At 35.7% G+C, this 22,398-nt stretch overlaps 1 protein-coding gene across 2 annotated transcripts in view; it reads right to left on the reverse strand.

The window, feature by feature from the left end:
- Positions 1-22,398, reverse strand: part of PRKG1 (protein kinase cGMP-dependent 1) — a 1,349,224-nt gene that overhangs the window by 1,154,246 nt on the left and 172,580 nt on the right. For both annotated transcript variants that reach the window (XM_050805423.1, XM_050805422.1), the window contains exon 2: positions 18,561-18,727. In XM_050805423.1, the coding sequence (XP_050661380.1) occupies positions 18,561-18,727 (167 nt within the window). The remainder of the gene's footprint in view (positions 1-18,560; positions 18,728-22,398) is intronic.

Consider the following 22,398-nt stretch of genomic DNA (forward strand, 5'->3'; position numbering starts at 1 on the left):
ACAACTTTCATCAATCTTTCCCCTATGCCTGGTTTATTCAGCAGAACACTACCTCCACACTCTCATCTCTCAATTGAGCTTTCAGGAATATATATCTGAATGTATATCTACTGTCAGAACAGAAATCTTGACTTGTACTCTTAAAGATGAAATATCTCACCTTTTCCCATCTCAGAAAATGGTACTGCCATTCACTTAATTATTTACATAAAAACATACAAGTCATTCCTAATTTCTCTTTCTCTCACACCCACATCGAATCCATACACTGCCAAATGATACCACACTTCTTTCATCACCCACACAGCCATCTTGGCCCAAGCCACCATTATATTTTGCCTAGATTACTGCTATGGCTTCCCAGTGGTATCCCTTTTTCTCCCACTACTCTACAATCCATTTTTTCTTCCAAGATTATTAGTGGAATCCATTTTTCTACTCATAAAACATAAATCAGATCATGTCTCATGTCAACTTAAACTCCTCTAACACTCTCTAAATCTCTTAGAAAAGCAGTCTACTTACAGGGCCCTATGTATGACCTTGCCTCTGCCAACCATTCCAACCTGGCCTCATGGTTTCTGTCTCTTTTAACATGTCAAGCTTTTCCTCACCTTACTGCCCTTCTATTGTGTTTACTTCATCTGGAATCCTCTATCCACACTTTCGTTTGATTCTTTCTTGTCATTCAGGTTCAAACTCAAATGCTACCCTCCCAGGGAAGTCTACCCTGATCCCCACAGTCATTGCCTCCATGATCCTCTTTCATCACCCTGTTTTATTTACTTTTCCATAGCACTTATTACCATCTGAAAGTATTTTGCTTATTTCCATACATAGTTTTATCTTTTTCCCCTGCCACTATCACCAGAATATGAGCTCTAGAAGAGAATTGTATATGTGTTGTTCACTGTAATAACCTCGGTGTCCACTGAGACATAGTCATCACTGGGTAGGTATTTCTTGAATGTAACAACTAATAAATTATCAAATGAATTCTAATAAAGGAGAATAAAGATGATATATTGCAAAAGGAAGTTCATTATATACTTTCTTTGCTATTATCTCTCTCTGAGGAATATACAAAGAGTTTCAAATATTCATAGAATATGCTTGTCAAAGTCACACCCTGCTTTATCTCTACCACTCTTTCTGCTTGTAGAAACACACCATCTAAGAGAAGAGGAAAGACCATAGTTTAGTAATGCCTGCTTTGTATAGATGTAACTGGTTACTCAACATGAAGAAAAATTTTCCAAAATATTTTTCCTATTTCATGTGCCTTTGAATACTAGAATTGATGTAATAAATAATTTAAATCCATAGGATTAAATGAAAAGAATTTTCAAGACATTCCATAAAAGTCATCTCAATTTTCTTTGAAGAGGATAGTATGAAAAATGATGCTGAAAAACCATTGTGGTTTCTTTAAAGACTCATTTTTAATTCACTTGGGAGCTTTACCATCAATACCTACAGTTATTGCTATTAATCATGTTTTTCTTGTAAATTTAAATTTAATCAGTAATAACATCGTTTACATGCTATACCACCAACCCACTGTTACCTGAAATATTATATAAACTCAGGGAAAAGGCAATGTCATGTAAATTCACATACACATATAGGCACAAAGTATAAATATTTGCATATGCATGTTTCCAAAAGGATGAGTCAATAAAAATCTTTGCACTGGTAATACCTGAGCAAGTTATTACAAATCTTTTTTTTTTTTTTTTTTTTAACTGGTTTTAAATTGAGGGCATGTACCGTCATTGAGTGAACCATCAAGGATCACATAAATCTATATCAGGAATGTTGCTGAACTTATTAAATATTCTAAAACAGGATGAAATGCAACGTAATAGAAAAGTAATGTAAAATAATATTCTGTAAATATGATCTGCATGATTCGAATATAAAGTGTAACATGTAACACTGAATTATGTTCTTCCAGCCATAAAAATTAAAAAAAAAATTCTTTGATGCGTATGTGTGAATGGCTTTAAGTGAAAGTTATTACAATAGGCTATTAATTAAACTCTACAGGAAATAAATGTTCACACCCTTCTTTTTTCCAGTGGGAATAAAAGATCTTTTAAAGAAGCCTGCTTAATTTTATTTTTTTTTTTTTTTTTTTTTTTTTTTAATTTATTTATTATTATTATACTTTAAGTTGTAGGGTACATGTGCATAACGTGCAGGTTTGTTACATATGTATACCTGTGCCATGTTGCTGTGCTGCACCCATCAACTCGTCATTTACATCAGGTATAACTCCCAATGCAATCCCTCCCCCCTCCCCCCTCCCCATGATAGGCCCAGGTGTGTGATGTTCCCCCTCCTGAGTCCAAGTGATCTCATTGTTCAGTTCCCACCTATGAGTGAGAACATGCGGTGTTTGGTTTTCTGTTCTTGTGATAGTTTGCTAAGAATGATGGATTCCAGCTGCATCCAAGTCCCTACAAAGGACTCAAACTCATCCTTTTTTATGGCTGCATAGTATTCCATGGTGTATATGTGCCACATTTTCTTAATCCAATCTGTCACTGATGGACATTTGGGTTGATTCCAAGTCTTTGCTATTGTGAATAGTGCCGCAATAAACATACGTGTGCATGTGTCTTTATAGCAGCATAATTTATAATCCTTTGGGTATATACCCAGTAATGGGATGGCTGGGTCATATGGTACATCTAGTTCTAGATCCTTGAGGAATCGCCATACTGTTTTCCATAATGGTTGAACTAGTTTACAATCCCACCAACAGTGTAAAAGTGTTCCTATTTCTCCACATCCTCTCCAGCACCTGTTGTTTCCTGACTTTTTAATGATTGCCATTCTAACTGGTGTGAGATGGTATCTCATTGTGGTTTTGATTTGCATTTCTCTGATGGCCAGTGATGATGAGCATTTTTTCATGTGTCTGTTGGCTGTATGAATGTCTTCTTTTGAGAAATGTCTGTTCATGTCCTTTGCCCACTTTTTGATGGGGTTGTTTGTTTTTTTCTTGTAAATTTGTTTGAGTTCTTTGTAGGTTCTGGATATTAGCCCTTTGTCAGATGAGTAGATTGCAAAAATTTTCTCCCATTCTGTAGGTTGCCTGTTCACTCTGATGGTAGTGTCTTTTGCTGTGCAGAAGCTCTTTAGTTTAATGAGATCCCATTTGTCAATTTTGGCTTTTGCTGCCATTGCTTTTGGTGTTTTAGACATGAAATCTTTGCCCATGCCTATGTCCTGAATGGTACTACCTAGGTTTTCCTCTAGGATTTTTATGGTATTAGGTCTAACATTTAAGTCTCTAATCCATCTTGAATTAATTTTCGTATAAGGAGTAAGGAAAGGATCCAGTTTCAGCTTTCTACTTATGGCTAGCCAATTTTCCCAGCACCATTTATTAAATAGGGAATCCTTTCCCCATTTCTTGTTTGTCAAAGATCAAATGGCTATAGATGTGTGGTATTATTTCTGAGGACTCTGTTCTGTTCCATTGGTCTATATCTCTGTTTTGGTACCAGTACCATGCTGTTTTGGTTACTGTAGCCTTGTAGTATAGTTTGAAGTCAGGTAGCGTGATGCCTCCAGCTTTGTTCTTTTGACTTAGGATTGTCTTGGAGATGCGGGCTCTTTTTTGGTTCCATATGAACTTTAAAGCAGTTTTTTCCAATTCTGTGAAGAAACTCATTGGTAGCTTGATGGGGATGGCATTGAATCTATAAATTACCTTGGGCAGTATGGCCATTTTCACAATATTGATTCTTCCTATCCATGAGCATGGTATGTTCTTCCATTTGTTTGTGTCCTCTTTGATTTCACTGAGCAGTGGTTTGTAGTTCTCCTTGAAGAGGTCCTTTACATCCCTTGTAAGTTGGATTCCTAGGTATTTGATTCTCTTTGAAGCAATTGTGAATGGAAGTTCATTCCTGATTTGGCTCTCTGTTTGTCTGTTACTGGTGTATAAGAATGCTTGTGATTTTTGCACATTAATTTTGTATCCTGAGACTTTGCTGAAGTTGCTTATCAGCTTAAGGAGATTTTGGGCTGAGACAATGGGGTTTTCTAAATATACAATCATGTCATCTGCAAACAGGGACAATTTGACTGCTTCTTTTCCTAACTGAATACCCTTGATTTCTTTCTCTTGCCTGATTGCCCTAGCCAGAACTTCCAACACTATGTTGAATAGGAGTGTGGTGAGAGAGGGCATCCCTGTCTTGTGCCAGTTTTCAAAGGGAATTTTTCCAGTTTTTGCCCATTCAGTATGATATTGGCTGTGGGTTTGTCATAAATAGCTCTTATTATTTTGAGGTACGTTCCATCAATACCGAATTTATTGAGCGTTTTTAGCATGAAGGGCTGTTGAATTTTGTCAAAAGCCTTTTCTGCATCAATTGAGATAATCATGTGGTTCTTGTCTTTGGTTCTGTTAATATGCTGGATTATGTTTATTGATTTGCGAATGTTGAACCAGCCTTGCATCCCAGGGATGAAGCCCACTTGATCATGGTGGATAAGCTTTTTGATGTGTTGCTGAATCCGGTTTGCCAGTATTTTATTGAGGATTTTTGCATCGATGTTCATCAGGGATATTGGTCTAAAATTCTCTTTTTTTGTTGTGTCTCTGCCAGGCTTTGGTATCAGGATGATGTTGGCCTCATAAAATGAGTTAGGGAGGATTCCCTCTTTTTCTATTGATTGGAATAGTTTCAGAAGGAATGGTACCAACTCCTCTTTGTACCTCTGGTAGAATTCAGCTGTGAATCCATCTGGTCCTGGACTTTTTTTGGTTGGTAGGCTATTAATTGTTGCCTCAATTTCAGAGCCTGCTATTGGTCTATTCAGGGATTCAACTTCTTCCTGGTTTAGTCTTGGAAGAGTGTAAGTGTCCAGGAAATTATCCATTTCTTCTAGATTTTCCAGTTTATTTGCGTAGAGGTGTTTATAGTATTCTCTGATGGTAGTTTGTATTTCTGTGGGGTCGGTGGTGATATCCCCTTGATCATTTTTAATTGCGTCGATTTGATTCTTCTCTCTTTTCTTCTTTATTAGTCTGGCTAGTGGTCTGTCAATTTTGTTGATCTTTTCAAAAAACCAACTCCTGGATTCATTGATTTTTTGGAGGGTTTTTTGTGTTTCTATCTCCTTCAGTTCTGCTCTGATCTTAGTTATTTCTTGCCTTCTGCTAGCTTTCGAATGTGTTTGCTCTTGCTTCTCTAGTTCTTTTAATTGCGATGTTAGAGTGTCAATTTTAGATCTTTCCTGCTTTCTCTTGTGGGCATTTAGTGCTATAAATTTCCCTCTACACACTGCTTTAAATGTGTCCCAGAGATTCTGGTATGTTGTATCTTTGTTCTCATTGGTTTCAAAGAACATCTTTATTTCTGCCTTCATTTCGTTATGTACCCAGTAGTCATTCAGGAGCAGGTTGTTCAGTTTCCATGTAGTTGAGCGGTTTTGATTGAGTTTCTTAGTCCTGAGTTCTAGTTTGATTGCACTGTGGTCTGAGAGACAGTTTGTTATAATTTCTGTTCTTGTACATTTGCTGAGGAGTGCTTTACTTCCAATTACGTGGTCAATTTTGGAGTAAGTATGATGTGGTGCTGAGAAGAATGTATATTCTGTTGATTTGGGGTGGAGAGTTCTATAGATGTCTATTAGATCTGCTTGCTGCAGAGATGAGTTCAATTCCTGGATATCCTTGTTAACTTTCTGTCTCGTTGATCTGTCTAATGTTGACAGTGGAGTGTTGAAGTCTCCCATTATTATTGTATGGGAGTCTAAGTCTCTTTGTAAGTCTCTAAGGACTTGCTTTATGAATCTTGGTGCTCCTGTATTGGGTGCATATATATTTAGGATAGTTAGCTCTTCCTGTTGAATTGATCCCTTTACCATTATGTAATGGCCTTCTTTGTCTCTTTTGATCTTTGATGGTTTAAAGTCTGTTTTATCAGAGACTAGTATTGCAACCCCTGCTTTTTTTTGTTCTCCATTTGCTTGGTAAATCTTCCTCCATCCCTTTATTTTGAGCCTATGTATGTCTCTGCATGTGAGATGGGTCTCCTGAATACAGCAGACTGATGGGTCTTGACTCTTTATCCAGTTTGCCAGTCTGTGTCTTTTAATTGGAGCATTTAGTCCATTTACATTTAAGGTTAATATTGTTATGTGTGAACTTGATCCTGCCATTATGATATTAACTGGTTATTTTGCTCATTAGTTGATGCAGTTTCTTCCTAGCCTCAATGTTCTTTACATTTTGGCATGTTTTTGCAATGGCTGGTACCGGTTGTTCCTTTCCATGTTTAGTGCTTCCTTCAGGATCTCTTGTAAGGCAGGCCTAGTGGTGACAAAATCTCTAAGCATTTGCTTATCTGTAAAGGATTTTATTTCTCCTTCACTTATGAAACTTAGTTTGGCTGGATATGAAATTCTGGGTTTAAAATTCTTTTCTTTAAGAATGTTGAATATTGGCCCCCACTCTCTTCTGGCTTGGAGAGTTTCTGCTGAGAGATCTGCTGTTAGTCTGATGGGCTTCCCTTTGTGGGTAACCCGACCTTTCTCTCTGGCTGCCCTTAAGATTTTTTCCTTCATTTCAACTTTGGTGAATCTGGCAATTATGTGTCTTGGAGTTGCTCTTCTCGAGGAGTATCTTTGTGGCGTTCTCTGTATTTCCTGGATTTGAATGTTGGCCTGCCCTACTAGGTTGGGGAAGTTCTCCTGGATGATATCCTGAAGAGTGTTTTCCAACTTGGTTCCATTTTCCCCCTCACCTTCAGGCACCCCAATCAGACGTAGATTTGGTCTTTTTACATAATCCCATACTTCTTGCAGGCTTTGTTCGTTTCTTTTTCTTCTTTTTTCTTTTGGTTTCTCTTCTTGCTTCATTTCATTCATTTGATCCTCAATCGCAGATACTCTTTCTTCCAGTTGATCGAGTCGGTTACTGAAGCTTGTGCATTTGTCACGTATTTCTCGTGTCATGGTTTTCATCTCTTTCATTTCGTTTAGGACCTTCTCTGCATTAATTACTCTAGCCATCAATTCTTCCACTTTTTTTTCAAGATTTTTAGTTTCTTTGCGCTGGGTACGTAATTCCTCCTTTAGCTCTGAGAAATTTGATGGACTGAAGCCTTCTTCTCTCATCTCGTCAAAGTCATTCTCCGTCCAGCTTTGATCCGTTGCTGGCGATGAGCTGCGCTCCTTTGCCGGGGGAGATGCGCTCTTATTTTTTGAATTTCCAGCTTTTCTGCCCTGCTTTTTCCCCATCTTTGTGGTTTTATCTGCCTCTGGTCTTTGATGATGGTGATGTACTGATGGGGTTTTGGTGTAGGTGTCCTTCCTGTTTGATAGTTTTCCTTCTAACAGTCAGGACCCTCAGCTGTAGGTCTGTTGGAGATTGCTTGAGGTCCACTCCAGACCCTGTTTGCCTGGGTATCAGCAGCAGAGGCTGCAGAAGATAGAATATTTCTGAACAGCGAGTGTACCTGTCTGATTCTTGCTTTGGAAGCTTCCTCTCAGGGGTGTACTCCTCCCTGTGAGGTGTGGGGTGTCAGACTGCCCCTAGTGGGGGATGTCTCCCAGTTAGGCTACTCAGGGGTCAGGGACCCGCTTGAGCAGGGAGTCTGTCCCTTCTCAGATCTCAACCTCCGTGTTGGGAGATCCACTGCTCTCTTCAAAGCTGTCAGACAGAGTCGTTTGCGTCTGTGCAGAGGTGTCTGTGTGTCTTAGTTTACTGTGCCCTGTCCCCAGAGGTGGAGTCTACAGAGACCGGCAGGTTTCCTTGAGCTGCTGTGAGCTCCACCCAGTTCGAGCTTCCCAGCAGCTTTGTTTACCTACTTAAGCCTCAGCAATGGCGGGCGCCCCTCCCCCAGCCTCGCTGCTGCCTTGCCGGTAGATCACAGACTGCTGCGCTAGCAACGAGGGAGGCTCCGTGGGTGTGGGACCCTCCCGGCCAGGTGTGGGATATGATCTCCTGGTGTGCCTGTTTCCTAAAGCGCAGTATTGGGGTGGGAGTTACCCGATTTTCCAGGTGTTGTGTGTCTCAGTTCCCCTGGCTAGGAAAAGGGACTCCCTTCCCCCTTGCGCTTCCCAGGTGAGGCAATGCCTCACCCTGCTTCAGCTCTCGCTGGTCGGGCTGCAGCAGCTGACCAGCTCCGATCGTCCGGCACTCCCCAGTGAGATGAACCCAGTACCTCAGTTGAAAATGCAGAAATCACCGGTCTTCTGTGTCGCTGGCGCTGGGAGTTGGAGACTGGAGCTGCTCCTATTCGGCCATCTTGCTCCGCCCCCAGCCTGCTTAATTTTAAAAGGAAAATTTTATACACATTGACTTCATTTATGATTTTCTGGGAAGCTTTGGTTTTCCTTAGTAAATATACAATTACATATTTGTGAAATGGAAAATCATCTTCATAAGAGTTTGACAACCTTCACCAGATGCTTTTCCTAATAAAGCTTTGCTATTAATAAATGACTAAGGTAATTTAATTAGCTTTTATATTGAACAGTGTACAGAGTAACTTAACTGTTCTTGTTCAACTACACAGACAGTGAATAGCAAATAGAAAGTAAGTACTCTATTTGTGTTCTGTTTTTGTTTCTGTTTTTGTATGAGACAGAATTTCAGTCTCATTGTTCAGGCTGGAATGTAACGGTGTGATCTTGGCTCTCCCCAGCCTCCGCCTCCAAAGTTCAAGAGATTCTCCTGCCTCAGCCTCCTGTGTAGCTGAGATTACTATTTGGGTTTAAAAGCATTTGCAGGTCTGCTTGGTGGATTATTTCTGTAATCCCAAAACTTTGAGAGGCTGAGGCGAGAGAATCACCTCAGGCCAGCAGTTTGAGAACAGCCTGTGTAACATAGTGAGAGCCCATTTCTACAAAAAAATCCAAAAACATAGGTGGGTATGGTGACATGAACCTGTAGTCTTAGCTGCTCAAGAGGCAAAGGCAGGAGGATTGCTTGAACCCAGGAGTTCAAGGCTGCAGTGAGCTATGATCCAGCCGCTGAATTCCAGCATGGGAGACAGAGAGAGACCCTGTCTCAAAACCAATAAAATAACATTTAAAATAAAATAAAAGCATCTGCTCCTATATATTTTTATGAATAACTTATGGGTGTTTTGTGATACATGGAAAAATATCCACTTCAGTAAAGTTGGATGAATTAGACAAAAGATTTGTCTAATTCAATTAGACAAATTGACTAAAATTAGGCTAAAAAATTATACAAATCATTAATGTAACTACATAATAATAATTCCTTGACATTTTAAATACACATAAAGTGTGAATTCTCAGACTGATTTTAATACCATTTTAAGTCATCCACCATAATTCTAAATATCTGTGTACTACTTTTGGAGTCTTAGCACAAAAATATTTTCATTTTATCAGAAAGGAGTTTATAGAAGGACCTAAATATAAAGATCAGATTCAGACTGCAGCTTTCTAAAGCTATAGTAGTTAAATTCAGATGAAGTAGGTGCAACTACAGCCTGTGTTTCTCAAATGTAGAGACATGGGAGAATTCAAGTAAGAACTTCAGAGACCAATTCTGATGTTCTCTGTGGTGGGGGTGGGGTAGACTGTTGCCATGGCAGCCACACCAGTAAGCTCCCCTGCGCTGGGAAGTGGCTTCTATCTGTCCTGCCCTTGGACAGTGTGCCAAAACAATTACTAAACATTCAAGGCTTTCTCATTAGAGGGATGGATATTAAAAGCATTAGTCTATCCAGTTCCACAAAGAAATCATTGAAAATCATGTTAAAGTCCCTGAAGAAATATATCTATGTGTATTTTTAAAATGAACACATAACAATTGTAGATTGTGTGAAGTGTTCAGCATGCAAACTCTTCAACAGTTATGTAATGATGGCTGAAGTAAATTTTACCTCATTAGCAAGAAATCAATGTGTTATTACACCATTGCCAAAAAAGTACTAATCCACATTTTCTTCTCACTTTTTACTTTTTCAGCTCTGCTGTTTTGTTTCTAATTTTTACCAAAAAAAATATATATATACACTTTTAAAATTTCCAATCTGGCATTCCTCAAAATGAAGAATGGAGAGATTGATATCTTAGCAAAATGAGAAAGCAAAGAAATAAAATAAATAACTGGTTGAAGTAAGAATAAGAAGGGAAAAATGTGTACCTTTTTAATGTGACCCATGATTTGCCTTATTAATGTCAGATTGATTTTTTTGAAAAAAAATTGATGGCATTTCAACCATCATCTCAAAACAACTACAGCAATTTTCAAACATTTTAGCTTTCAGGAGACTTCCAAAATAAGAAAAGCCACACTAAGCCTCTTCCTAGTGTAATAAACTAATTTCCACTAGTAATACCTTAGAAAGAATTTGAGAACTGTACATTAGTAGAACCACAATGAGATAAGCCTATATTTTTAAAAATCTCACAAGGACTTAGTAACTAGATAAGTATTAAGAACATTATCCTTCAAAATATGTCACTTTTTCAATAATGATGTTCTAGAGTAAAACATCTGGTCAATTCTTAACTTGTACAACAAACATCATTACTTTCTAACGGTACATATACACACATTCTTATATATTTTAGCCAAAAATAAAAATAAAATAAAACTGTATTACTCAGCTTAATCACCTACTCCTATTCATCAAATCTGTCACTAAATGACTTGTGATTATTTCCAAATATAAAATCCACTATCACAGGAAAAGAAATTGCTGTCATCAAGTATATTCAAAAGCATATTTACTGTCCCAAAGGACAATTTATAAAGAATTCTTAAAATATATTGAAAAAAGAACATAAAAGCAAAAATGTATGGTTTTTCAGGCCTCCTACTTTGAAAAGTAGAACTACTCTTTCGGTTATCAATGTACAGATAATCTAAGTTATGAACCTCATATAACTAAGCTATGAAAGTACCTTCATGGACACACACATGCACGCACACACACACACACACACACGAGCATGAAAAACACTGGTTAACAGGATTTCCTTAAAAACATACAAAAAGCACAAACCAAGAGGAAGACTGATATATCTGACTACATTAAAATTAATAATTTCTGTTCATCAGAATATGTCACAGAAGAATAGAAATACAAGCCATAGATAGGAGAGATATCTGCAATGCATGTAACTTCGATAAGGATTAAGTTCCAATGTATGTAAAGCCATCCCCCCAACAGTAAAAAAAAAAGGAGAGGACAATAACAGACTTTTCATGGAAGAAACACAAATAGTCACAACCTCATTCATACCTAAGAAGATGAAAATTAAGATCACCAGGTACCATTTCCCATCCACCAGATAGGTAAAATTTAAATGTTTGTCAATATAAATTGTCCTGGATGTGAGGGACAATCAGAAAACTTAGGCATAAGTTACAATCAGGTATAATCAGATAAAACCACTTTGGAAAGTAAGTTGGTATTATTTAAAAAATTTGAAGATTCACATACATTAAGACCCAGGAATTCTACTTCTATTTATACACACTAGAGAAATTACTGAACATGTTTACAAGGATTCACCATTAACACTGCTTACACAAGCACAATTTGGGAGAGCAAAATAACAGAAAATGATTCAGGATACCATCAATAGCAGAAAGTATCAATAAATTGGGTTATACAATGGAACATAATACTGAACAAAACAATTAAGTGGTAGAAGAATACATGCAAAATTATTAGATTTATATAAGTAAAAGAACATTCAAAACTAAACATGTACATTACCTATAGGAAAGGATTTACAAGAAGAAACCTTTTGAGGGCTAGGCTCTTATAAGGTGACTCGTAGAGTATTAGTTCACAGATTCACAGACTCATAGTATTGGAGTTTGTGAAAGATACAGGAGATACATTATGGTTCAGCCACAAGGAACCCCTCCTCAACCCACACAAACTTTCTCTAAGCAGATGCTATGTAGTCACCTCTAGCATGCCTCATGAGATAAGGTTCTTGCCATCACATCAGGCTGCTCATTTCACTTTTGGTCCATTTTTAATTAGCAAAATGTTGATTCTCAAGTTGACTCAATTTAGACTTCACTATAACCTGCATTTCTTCTTTGGCCATCTAGATTTATGCAGAATACTTCCCCATGTGACTGTGTTTTCAGACTTAAAAACAGTTATCCTTTCTTCCTAAATCTGTCCATGAAATATTATCAATTATTTTAAATACATTTTACGCTTCCTCAACTTGCTCAAGTATATTAAACTCCTTTCTGAAGCAAGGCATCCCAAAATGAACACGATACCCACATGGCATCTAAAGATTTCACATCCCTGCCTTTGCCACGACCTCAATAACTAAAACTCATCTTAATATTCACATTTAGTGCTTCAAGACTCTCCTTATTTATGATAACCTCTTATAATCAGGTGTTTTGTTTTGCTTTTATGTAAGTAGTACACAAGCTTTCTCTTTAACAGTAACATTGTAAGCTTGGTCCCATAAAGGAGTTGCAAGAATAACTTTAAGTACATTTGTATTTCAACTGTTCTAAAGATAGCTTTTAGATTAACATGAAAAACTCATAAGGCCAAAAGGCAACATCTGATTGTAAGAATAAAATGACCTGTTTCTCATGTTATATTTACTGAGAGCTAATCAATATGAAAATGCATTCAATTCCTTCACACTCTCAGGTAGTGTTTTGAATGCCATCTGATATCAAAAGGCTCATTTTTAACATTCAATTTTATACAAAATCCCTCTTTGAATGTCAACGTTCATTACATCATTTAATTGTGTAAAGACAGTAAAACATGTTTGGGGAGGGAAAATAGAACTTGTAGTTTGAAGTGGCATAAGTTTACTGTTGATGGTGGTTAGCATGATTCACGTCCACCCTGAATAACAAATAGTGTTGAGCATCAGCATAACAGGCAGACCACATTGTATCAACCAACTTACTGGAAAAGGAAGCAAATCTTTATAAGTGAAGTCTCAGTTCAATACCAATAGAAATGAGAGTCTAGTCTTTTGAGAGTCGATGTGAATAATCACATAACACTTAGAGTTAGTATACAAATGATCCGTTAAAAGAGTCATTTGTGTAATAACTTGAAAGAATTGTTCCTTCTTAAAAAAATAAAATAAAAATGAAACCAGTGAGAAAAACAAAATCAATGCTATTGATTGTAGATAGAAAATAGGGCCTCCAAGGTACATGGTGGAGTTTAATTCTAAACAATAAGGACACAGAGATGGACCAAGAATTAAGCCAAATCATAGCCATTCTTTCAATAAGAAAAAAGGAACTAAGAAGAGGAATGGATGCCAGATGATCTACAGAGAGGACAGTAAGAAGTTTAATATTCAAAGGATGCAGAGAGGCCTACGAAGTACTTATAGGAAATATCTTGAATTTTTTTCTTTTTGAACTATTGCCGTTCAAGTTTTATTTCTTGCAAATAGTCAGATCATTTTTTAATCTCATGGTTTAAAGCTATGCATCTTTTATGAGCTCCTCAAGCTGGAGTACACATAATAAACATGTAACAACAGTACTTCTAATCAGTACTTCAAAAGTTAGCACCGCATAGTCCTTAGGCATGGGGACTCCATGGCCAAGATGCGTATTTCAACATACTGATTGCCTAGTCCCAAGTTATTAACTTCTCCAGGCATCAGTTTCCCATTTATTAACATGTAGATAACAGAATGCCTATCTCTTAAGGTCATTATGAGAATTAAAATTTGAAGACCTAGAAAGTGACTAAACAGTACCTGGCATATGAGTAACTAACAAAAGTTATTATCATTAATAAGCACCTCATGAAAAAAATTGGCAAGTTCTAGTATTCTATAGGATTGTAGGATGACTACAGATAATGATACTATATTATATACTTCCAAACAGCTACAAGGAGGATATTGAATGTTCCTAACACAAAGAAAATGAAAAATGTTTGAGATGATGGATATGCTAATTACCCTGATGTGGTCACTGTACATTCCATGTATCAAAACATCACCATGTCTACATGACTATTTACAACTATTGTACATCAATTAAATGAATAAAACAAAACAAGTTAATTTAAATTAAATAAAATTTGAAATGCAAAAGGAGAATTGATGATTTCATCAAAAAAGTTTACCTTAAAATAACCAATAGTCAAAGGACACTAAACTGACACTTGCCATTTCAAAAATTAAAATGAAATTTATCTGCTTCCACTATGAAACATCACATAATATGAACAAAACCAATATCTGTAAGCAAATCAATCACTATAATAGGTATAAATTAGACACTTCCAATACTAGAATATTAGGTAAAATTCACCCCCAAATAACACATCAGCAATTATAAATCACTAAATCAGAGTCTGTTTTATTTTGAATGAATGTAGACTGAAGTTTATAATAAAAAAGGAAAACAAGAATATAAGGGTATTAACACATGCTACCTCATAATTAAGGACAACGTCTATCTGTTTAAGAAAATAAACTGTATCCAAATATTCTGTGAGACTCACTAAAATATATTAACATAATTAAAACATAAAACGAGCTTTAAGCAATATAATCTACTTACACTACTGCCTTAAAAAGTTAATTCCAAAACAACGTTGATCCAAACTTGAAATTGAAACTTCTAGGTAGCATTTTTAAGTATCTGAACTCATCTTGCTTGAAAATACATGATAATGTACGCATACTACACCCAGATGACTCTTTCCCAGTCATCCTAATTAATGAAGTCTTACCATATGAGTATTCTCTTTGTTAAAACCGTAAGAACCTTTGGCATTTAGGTATGCAATAATACTTGGAACACTGTCCGGGATGAAAACAAAAAAATTTGTAAGGCACATCATTTTATGAAGACCACTTAATTTCACTAAAGAGAGACAGGAAGACTTGGACTGATTTTCCACGTAAACTCCCTGGGTGTTTTGCTGAACATGTTGATAGTAAGCAAGTTTGTGGAAGATCCTTTACAGCCTATTCATTCATTGTTTCCACGGTATACTCTTTATAAATATTAATGTTCACAGATAACGAAGAATCTATATCAAAAACATTGCTACCGAAATTTTGAGAAGATTGAACTAATTATACAATGAAACATTTCCTCAAATAAAACTTTTTAAAATTTAAATGATCGTTTTTAAATTTTAAATTCTTTTGACATAAGGCTATTAGCACAAGATCTGCTAAAGTTACACTGAGCTGGCTAGAATTACCATTTAGGGAAAGATCGGCATCAGGTTATAAAATTGTAGTCATTTTATTGAGTTTAACTGAAGGCAATCAACAACATTGCAAAAGCTGTGACTCTGAAGGCAATCAACATCATTGCAAAAGCTGTGACTCTGAATATTGATACATTATTTAGAACTCTGTTTTTAAAAGGATAATTAAGATAACATGCTGTTTAGTCAATCCAGCAATAAAAGGAAGATAAAGAAAATGTATTAAAATTATCATGAAGCAATGGGGAAAATATTAGTATACTTACCTGGGGAAGCAATATCGTCTATCATGAGTATTTCTATCTTATTTTGTTACATTGGGGTGTGTGTGTGTGTGTGTGTGTGTGTGTGTGTGTGTGTGTGTGTTTGCATCAAACATCTTTGCTTCCCTCTCTTATCTCCTTATCATCTAGTATAAGATACATTGACTTTATATCATAGTATTTAAGTATTGTTAACTTCACATCATAGTATTTAAGCTATGGGATAGCAATGAGATGAATAAACATCACCCAAGAACTTTGTGTCTTCTTTTGGGGAAAGGGTTAGTAAATTTGCAGTTGCACACAGGGTTGTTGAATCATGTTAGGTGGAAGTATGACCTTGTTCTTGTCTTTATTTGAAAATTAAATGTGGTTTAAGAAGATATGCACAGGTGCCAAGTTGACAAGGGGTCGATTGACTTGTGATGTTCAATTTTACATGTCAACTTGGATAGGTCACAATACCAGAAAGTTGCTCAAACATTATTCTACTGTAGACGTTTTGGTGAAGATACTCTTTAGTAACATCTAAATGAATAGACATTGAGTAAAGCTGATCACCCTCCAATAACGTGGGCAAGCCTCATCCAATCAGTTGAACAGAAAAAAGTCCCACTATTCCCCTAGGAAGAGGAAATTCTATCAGCAGATGGCTTTCAGACTCGAATTGTAGCATCTCTGACCAATGGACCTTACCCTGTAGATTTTGGACTTGCCAGCCTCCACAATCACATAAACCAATTCCTTAAAATAAATCTCCTTCTCACGGTATATATACACACACATCCTATTTGTCCTGCTTTTCTGGAGACCTCTGACTAATACACAGCCCCATAGTTAACAGTTTGAGCTATGAATCCAAATAGCCTGGGTATCAATCCTGACTCTACTACAAACTGGTTGGGAGACCTGGGCAAATTACTTAACCACATTAATCCTCAGACTCCTCATCTACAAAATGGAATAATAAATATTAGCCTTTACCTGACAGAATTGAGGTTTAAATAAATTTTATATATAAAAAATATTTATAAAAAGCATGCTCTGTGTGTTGGGCATTTTCTAAACATTAACAAATATTAACTATTATTCCCAAGCTTCTTCCAATATAGCTAGAAAACTTTCAGTTAGGCTTAGTAAGAAGGGACAACATGAATAAATTTTAGAAATGATTTCCATGGTTGTTTGGGAATCTATTTTTGTAAGAAATATTTAAGATGAAGGAACATTGAATCCACAGGTGTTCAAAATTGTGGTTTCTTGAATGAAATAGCAATAATTAGCATTTGAAAACAGATGAAGCAAAAGTATACTTTCCTTTATAGAATACCTGTTTTATTAAAAGGTGCTGACCAATATAATATATGAAAAATAATATCATATGAAGCTACTGATATAATCTCAGAAGTGCTTTAAACGTGGTTTCTAATTGTTAGTAGTTCTTAAGATATGGCCTCTATCTTTATATTCTATACTTGACCTCTATATATTTTTGTCACTTTTCCATCCTTTCTGCTCACTATCCACATATAGCCTTGTCCTATAATTTCATCTCTTTTATTTGCAATTCTCTGCCAAGTGTACATTATGTGTATTTTTGTTTATTGTGTTTTGTCACCAGAAGAAAGTCTAAATGAATATTTATTTATTATTCTAAATGAATAATATTTTTGGCCTTGGAAGAATTTTATATTGTTGACATAGAGGGTGAAAACTATAAGGGAAAAAATGATAGAAATTACTACTTAAAAACTGAATGCCTAACATATATCCAAAAAGATGACAAAGAATAAATAAAAGATGCATGCTGAGAAGAAAGAATATCTCTTATATATTGTCAATATTTTAATAGAAATAATAATACTTATTATTATGTTGTGGTGTTCTATACTTTACATTAAACATTCATACAAATTATCTCATTTTATACCAATCCTATAAAAAAGGCAGAATGCAGGATTTTTCATCTGTTGGCTCTAATGACATTTTGAACCAGATAAATCTTTGTTCTGGGCAGCTACCCTTTTGGGCAGTATGCCTGGCCTTTACCCACTAGAAAGTCAGCAGTCCCCCAAATATCACCCCCTTTGTGACAACCAAAAATGTCTCCAGATATCACCAAATGTCTCCTGGGAGACAGAATCATCGCCAGTTGAAAACCACTGGCAGAAAGAAAGAATATCTTCTTTTTTCACAAATTGGTTAGGTGAAACAGAGAAATTAAGTGACTTGCCCAAATACACCGTTTCTCTGAATGACCTATAAGCTTGATAATTATAGGACACTATCACACAAATGTTTTGGATAAAACATTAATCACCACCTAAGAAACTGGTTTTCACATGTCACCGTCTTACATTACAGGTATTTCTTAACTCACTGTCTTCCAAGCTGATTCAGTCATTATCTCAAGCTACTTTCTTTCCACAAAAGAAAAACATGTTATTATAGATTTCAAGTCAGAAATAAGTATTATGAAAAATTAGCTAGGCATAAAACATATTTACACAGTGGGTGCCTCAGTTTTTTTTTTCAAAACACTTCCTATATTAGTCTTTACAGGATGTATGAAACAAGCTATCATTCCTATTAATTAGGCAGGTAATATGCCATCCAATCTTTATTATCTGCCTCTTTCATACACATGAAAAACATTTTCTTTTTACAGAAGCAGGAAAACTAGTCACATATTAAAAGTTAAGGGTACAGTTGAAGATGCTTAAATTATTGGACCAAAAATACTTCCAGTGATCTTGAGCTTCTGCTGAAGCTTTGTATGTTAGCTCAGTGACCTGACTGCACGCCGAATATTCAGTGTAATAAACTACCTTTCTTTTTTCACATTTTTAACTTTTCCATGTCTGACAAAATAGTGGATTCTCATATTAATATTCTAAACACAAACACTTCACATAATTAGTTAACGACTGTATCTAAGTAGTATTTCAACTTTTTTCAAACTAATTTCTCAATAAAAGAAGGAAAAATTGAATTTTCCATGTAATGCATTGCCATCTGTGTGCAGCTGATAAGATGAAAAGGGAATATTTGAATGTCAGAGGATTGGAGTTACAAACCGTACCTTCCATGACATACACCAGTGATCCCACATCTCCTTCTTTGATGATGCAACTGTCCTTGCCATACTCCACCGGGTACATACAATCCACAATCTCCTGGATCTGCGACAGCTCCAAGTTCTTCATAAAGTCATTATCAAGGATAGCTTCCTTTATAAGATCCTTGGACCTATGGCAAGAGAGGGAAGATTTACTGGCACATCTGACAAGCTCTTTAATAGTTTGTGAGGTTTAGCAGAGCCATACAGTGCTCTGGCACACCACAAATGTATTTTCTTGTTAGGAATCCAATGATTTTCTGGAAGACTGGAGAACAAAGTAGTTCCATGGCAGCAAAAAAGGGCACTAAGAATTTTTTAAAGTACTCTATCATTTAATGAATAAGTGACCTACCAACCAACCAACAAACAAAATCAAACAAGTTCATTTTGCTTTAGACTTTTTCTTGATCACAAAGACTGCCAGAAAACCAATGGATACATACTTTAAATTAAAGTTTGTAATTTAGTTTAAGAATAAATATGAACAAAACCTTAAAACTCCAGAGCAATTGCTATTACTACTGTTTATATTTGTAAAAGAACATCAGGAATGTATTGCCCTATACACAATTACAGAAAAAAAGTTTACTTATTTTTTATGTGCCTCTTCTGCTAGACTTTATGCTCCACATAGGCAGAGATCATTTTAAAATTTTTTTTTTTTTTTTTTTACTGTATGCCCAGTGTCTACTAAGATGCCAGTCATTTATAAATAGTATTTAAAAAAACACCAACCCAATAGCTTTATGTGCGAAGACTGATGAATATAATGTTACTTTCAGTAAATGGTGGGAGATAATACTGCTCAAGTAATATTTTGGATTAAAAAAGATAAGACTTGGACTCCTACTTAGCTGTTTGAAACAACTGGTAGAAATGCAACAGTTCTTTATACATGTCCCATGCTTTTATAGAGAATATTTCTTTCCTCAAGCAGCTTAGACTGAGGTAACCAGGCAAATAAACTCTATTGAACAAGATGTTTGAAGTGCAACACGTTTTAGGTATGGGATTCAATACAGGTAGTCAGTAGGAAACATATTCATAAATTTTGTAATTGGAATTCAGCAGTTAATGAGAAAGTTTTAGCAGAACTTAAAACATTGGGATATTTATTTGCTCAGATAAGAAGTTCCAAATGACTTTCTAAGAATGCAAAAATCAAAGTGCAAGAGACATTAAGAAATGTTTTATCAGGAGGACAATCAGAGCACTATCAGAGAAGTCAGAAGCCGGATAAGATGAAAGCAAAGACCTTAGCAATCCAGAGAGGAGACAGCACATTTAGAATGTCATATTAAAAGTCTTAATTTTAAAAAAATTAAACACAAACTGACCTTTGTCCTCACTTGCTTAGCAAGTGGCTTCCAGGGAAATGACCTGCAGTAGTGAATACCGACTAAAGCATTAGTCTTCTTTCCCCATTTCTGGGAGGCTTTTCATCTAGACCTCAGTCTAACTAGCCTAGCCTTCACCATTATGTTTTGTAATAATTCAGTTTTAAGTAGTGCAAAGATAAACATAAAAATAAAAACAATTGAAATTTCATCACTATGAAGAATAATCCTAGAATGGAATGTTACGCTACCATTAAAATTATGTTTATGAGGAGTGTTAATGACATGGAGGAAATTCTTCTATTATTTTTAAGTGAAAATGCAGGATACAAAATTGATTTTAGAGTAAGAATGTATGTGCCTATTAAAATGTAAAAAACACACACACACACACACACACACACACAAAACAAAACATAGGTTTTGAAGAGGCATATATTTGGGTTTCAATCCTAGCCCTGACACCTCAAAAATTTTGAGTGGGTTGTCTTACATTTTTTTCTGAATTTCCATGTTATCATCTACAAAACGATATTTTAAAAATACCAGCTTAATAGGTTTATATGTGAAGATCAAAGAATAAAATGTTACTTTCAGTAAATGGTAGGGGATAAAGATTGTAGCAGTATTAATTGCAGTATTATCTTCACCCCTCCTTATAATTACCTTCACCACTCTTGGTCTGAAGAATAGCAATGGCACCTTCATACCACTTCTTCATATTGACTCCTGAGATCGACTGTCCTGGTATTATTTTTCCAAGAATCTGAACTTATTTGGTACTCAGAAAATTAATCTTGGTCAAATTGTATTACATTTTCTCTTTCCTAATTTTTTTTTTTTTTTTTTTTTTTTTTTTTTGTCAGAGAGTGAGGCCATTTGATGGGATCATAGTTTCTTGCACAATAAAAACTAATCAAGAACCACAACTTGTTCAGCTACATACAGATGGTATATTATCTTTTGTGAAGTACTAAGAGTGCCCTATAAAGATATAAGTCCTAGAAATGCAGCAAGATTAAAAATGAAGCCCTCTTCTAAGAACATAATTATAATTAGCACCATCCAAATATGATTGAAGTCGCTTTCTTCCCTCTCATAAATAGGAGTATTAACCTGTTTGATGAAGATATTATAAAAGATTAAACAATGAGCCCTACACAATTCCTTAGAATTATCCAAACTTTCCAACTGTTTATCACTGACTGTAGAGTGTGGGATGGGAAGGACGGGATTTCAGGATGTTTTTGTTTCTCAAATTGTATTCTGGATAGAGAACATTTAATTTCAGGTCTCTGAAGAAACAAACTGGAAACTTCCATATAGGCTGTTGTGTCTCTTTAAAGGAAACTAATCAATATAGGACCACATCTTACTATTTACACCTTCATACAGGTATTGCCAAATAGCATTGTTTCTGAATTGTCACAAATAATTTGTCTCTGATCTCACAGCAAGATAGATACCTTGTGCTTCTGTGTAGTGCAACCCCAAAAATGTTCTTATCAGAGAATAATACTCAAAACCCTGTCTTTTCATGTAATTTTCTTTTAAGTCCTTTCCTACTGAGGACTGAAAACCTTAGGTCAACTCTCATTAGTCTTTACTTTCTCTGACATTATAGACTATAATTAATCAGGGCCTCCATCTCACTCTTCTTTGAATCCTTTTCTTTCCCCAAAGAAATGGTCTAAGACACTCACTGTAACTAAGATATAATGCATATAAAAATCAGTGAGTTGAGCTGTGTTATTAGTATGGGAGTTAGGGAAAGCTGATATCACAAGTTACAGAAGGTAGCCATCTGCTTAACCCAGCGTATATATTTTAACAATATTTTGAAATAATTCAGCAGCCTGACCTGGGAGGTATAAGAAGCAACCACAAAGATCATGATTTTTTAAAATCTTTACTATCTGCCTTTGTGTATAAATAATTTATTTTTTTAAATCTTTTTCTTTCATGTCCAAAAGGTGTGGCTTTTTAAATCTAAACACCCATAAACGTGACTTGACTAATTTGAGCTAGCCCTATTCCTTTGTCATCATTGGATTGTCAGCCTCTGAAATATTAGCTATATATAAAATGATATGCTGGTATGCTGGCTGTCTGGCTGGGTTGGAGAAAAGCGGGGGAAGCTATGGTATGTAGCATTTGCCAATTTCCATGGTGTAAATACTCCCACCATGGCCAATTTCAAGCTTTCATGCAAAATCAACCTGTTTGCAAAGTTCCTGGAAATTAACAAGCAGATCTTACATGAGCCAGTGCAAGTTGGCTCCAGCACAATACTGGATATAGAGTATTTTTCTAACACCCTAAGAATTTAGTGTAACTTAATTTATAAATTCTGAAACCAACATGATAATCCTTTCTTTCCTTAAAAAATCTCATGGGGTGGTATAATATCCCCAGATAATTTAATGCCAGGATTAGCAATAGTTCTTCCAAACGTTCAATGT

This window comes from Macaca thibetana, chromosome 9 (assembly GCF_024542745.1).
Source record: "Macaca thibetana thibetana isolate TM-01 chromosome 9, ASM2454274v1, whole genome shotgun sequence".
Lineage (NCBI taxonomy): Eukaryota > Metazoa > Chordata > Mammalia > Primates > Cercopithecidae > Macaca > Macaca thibetana.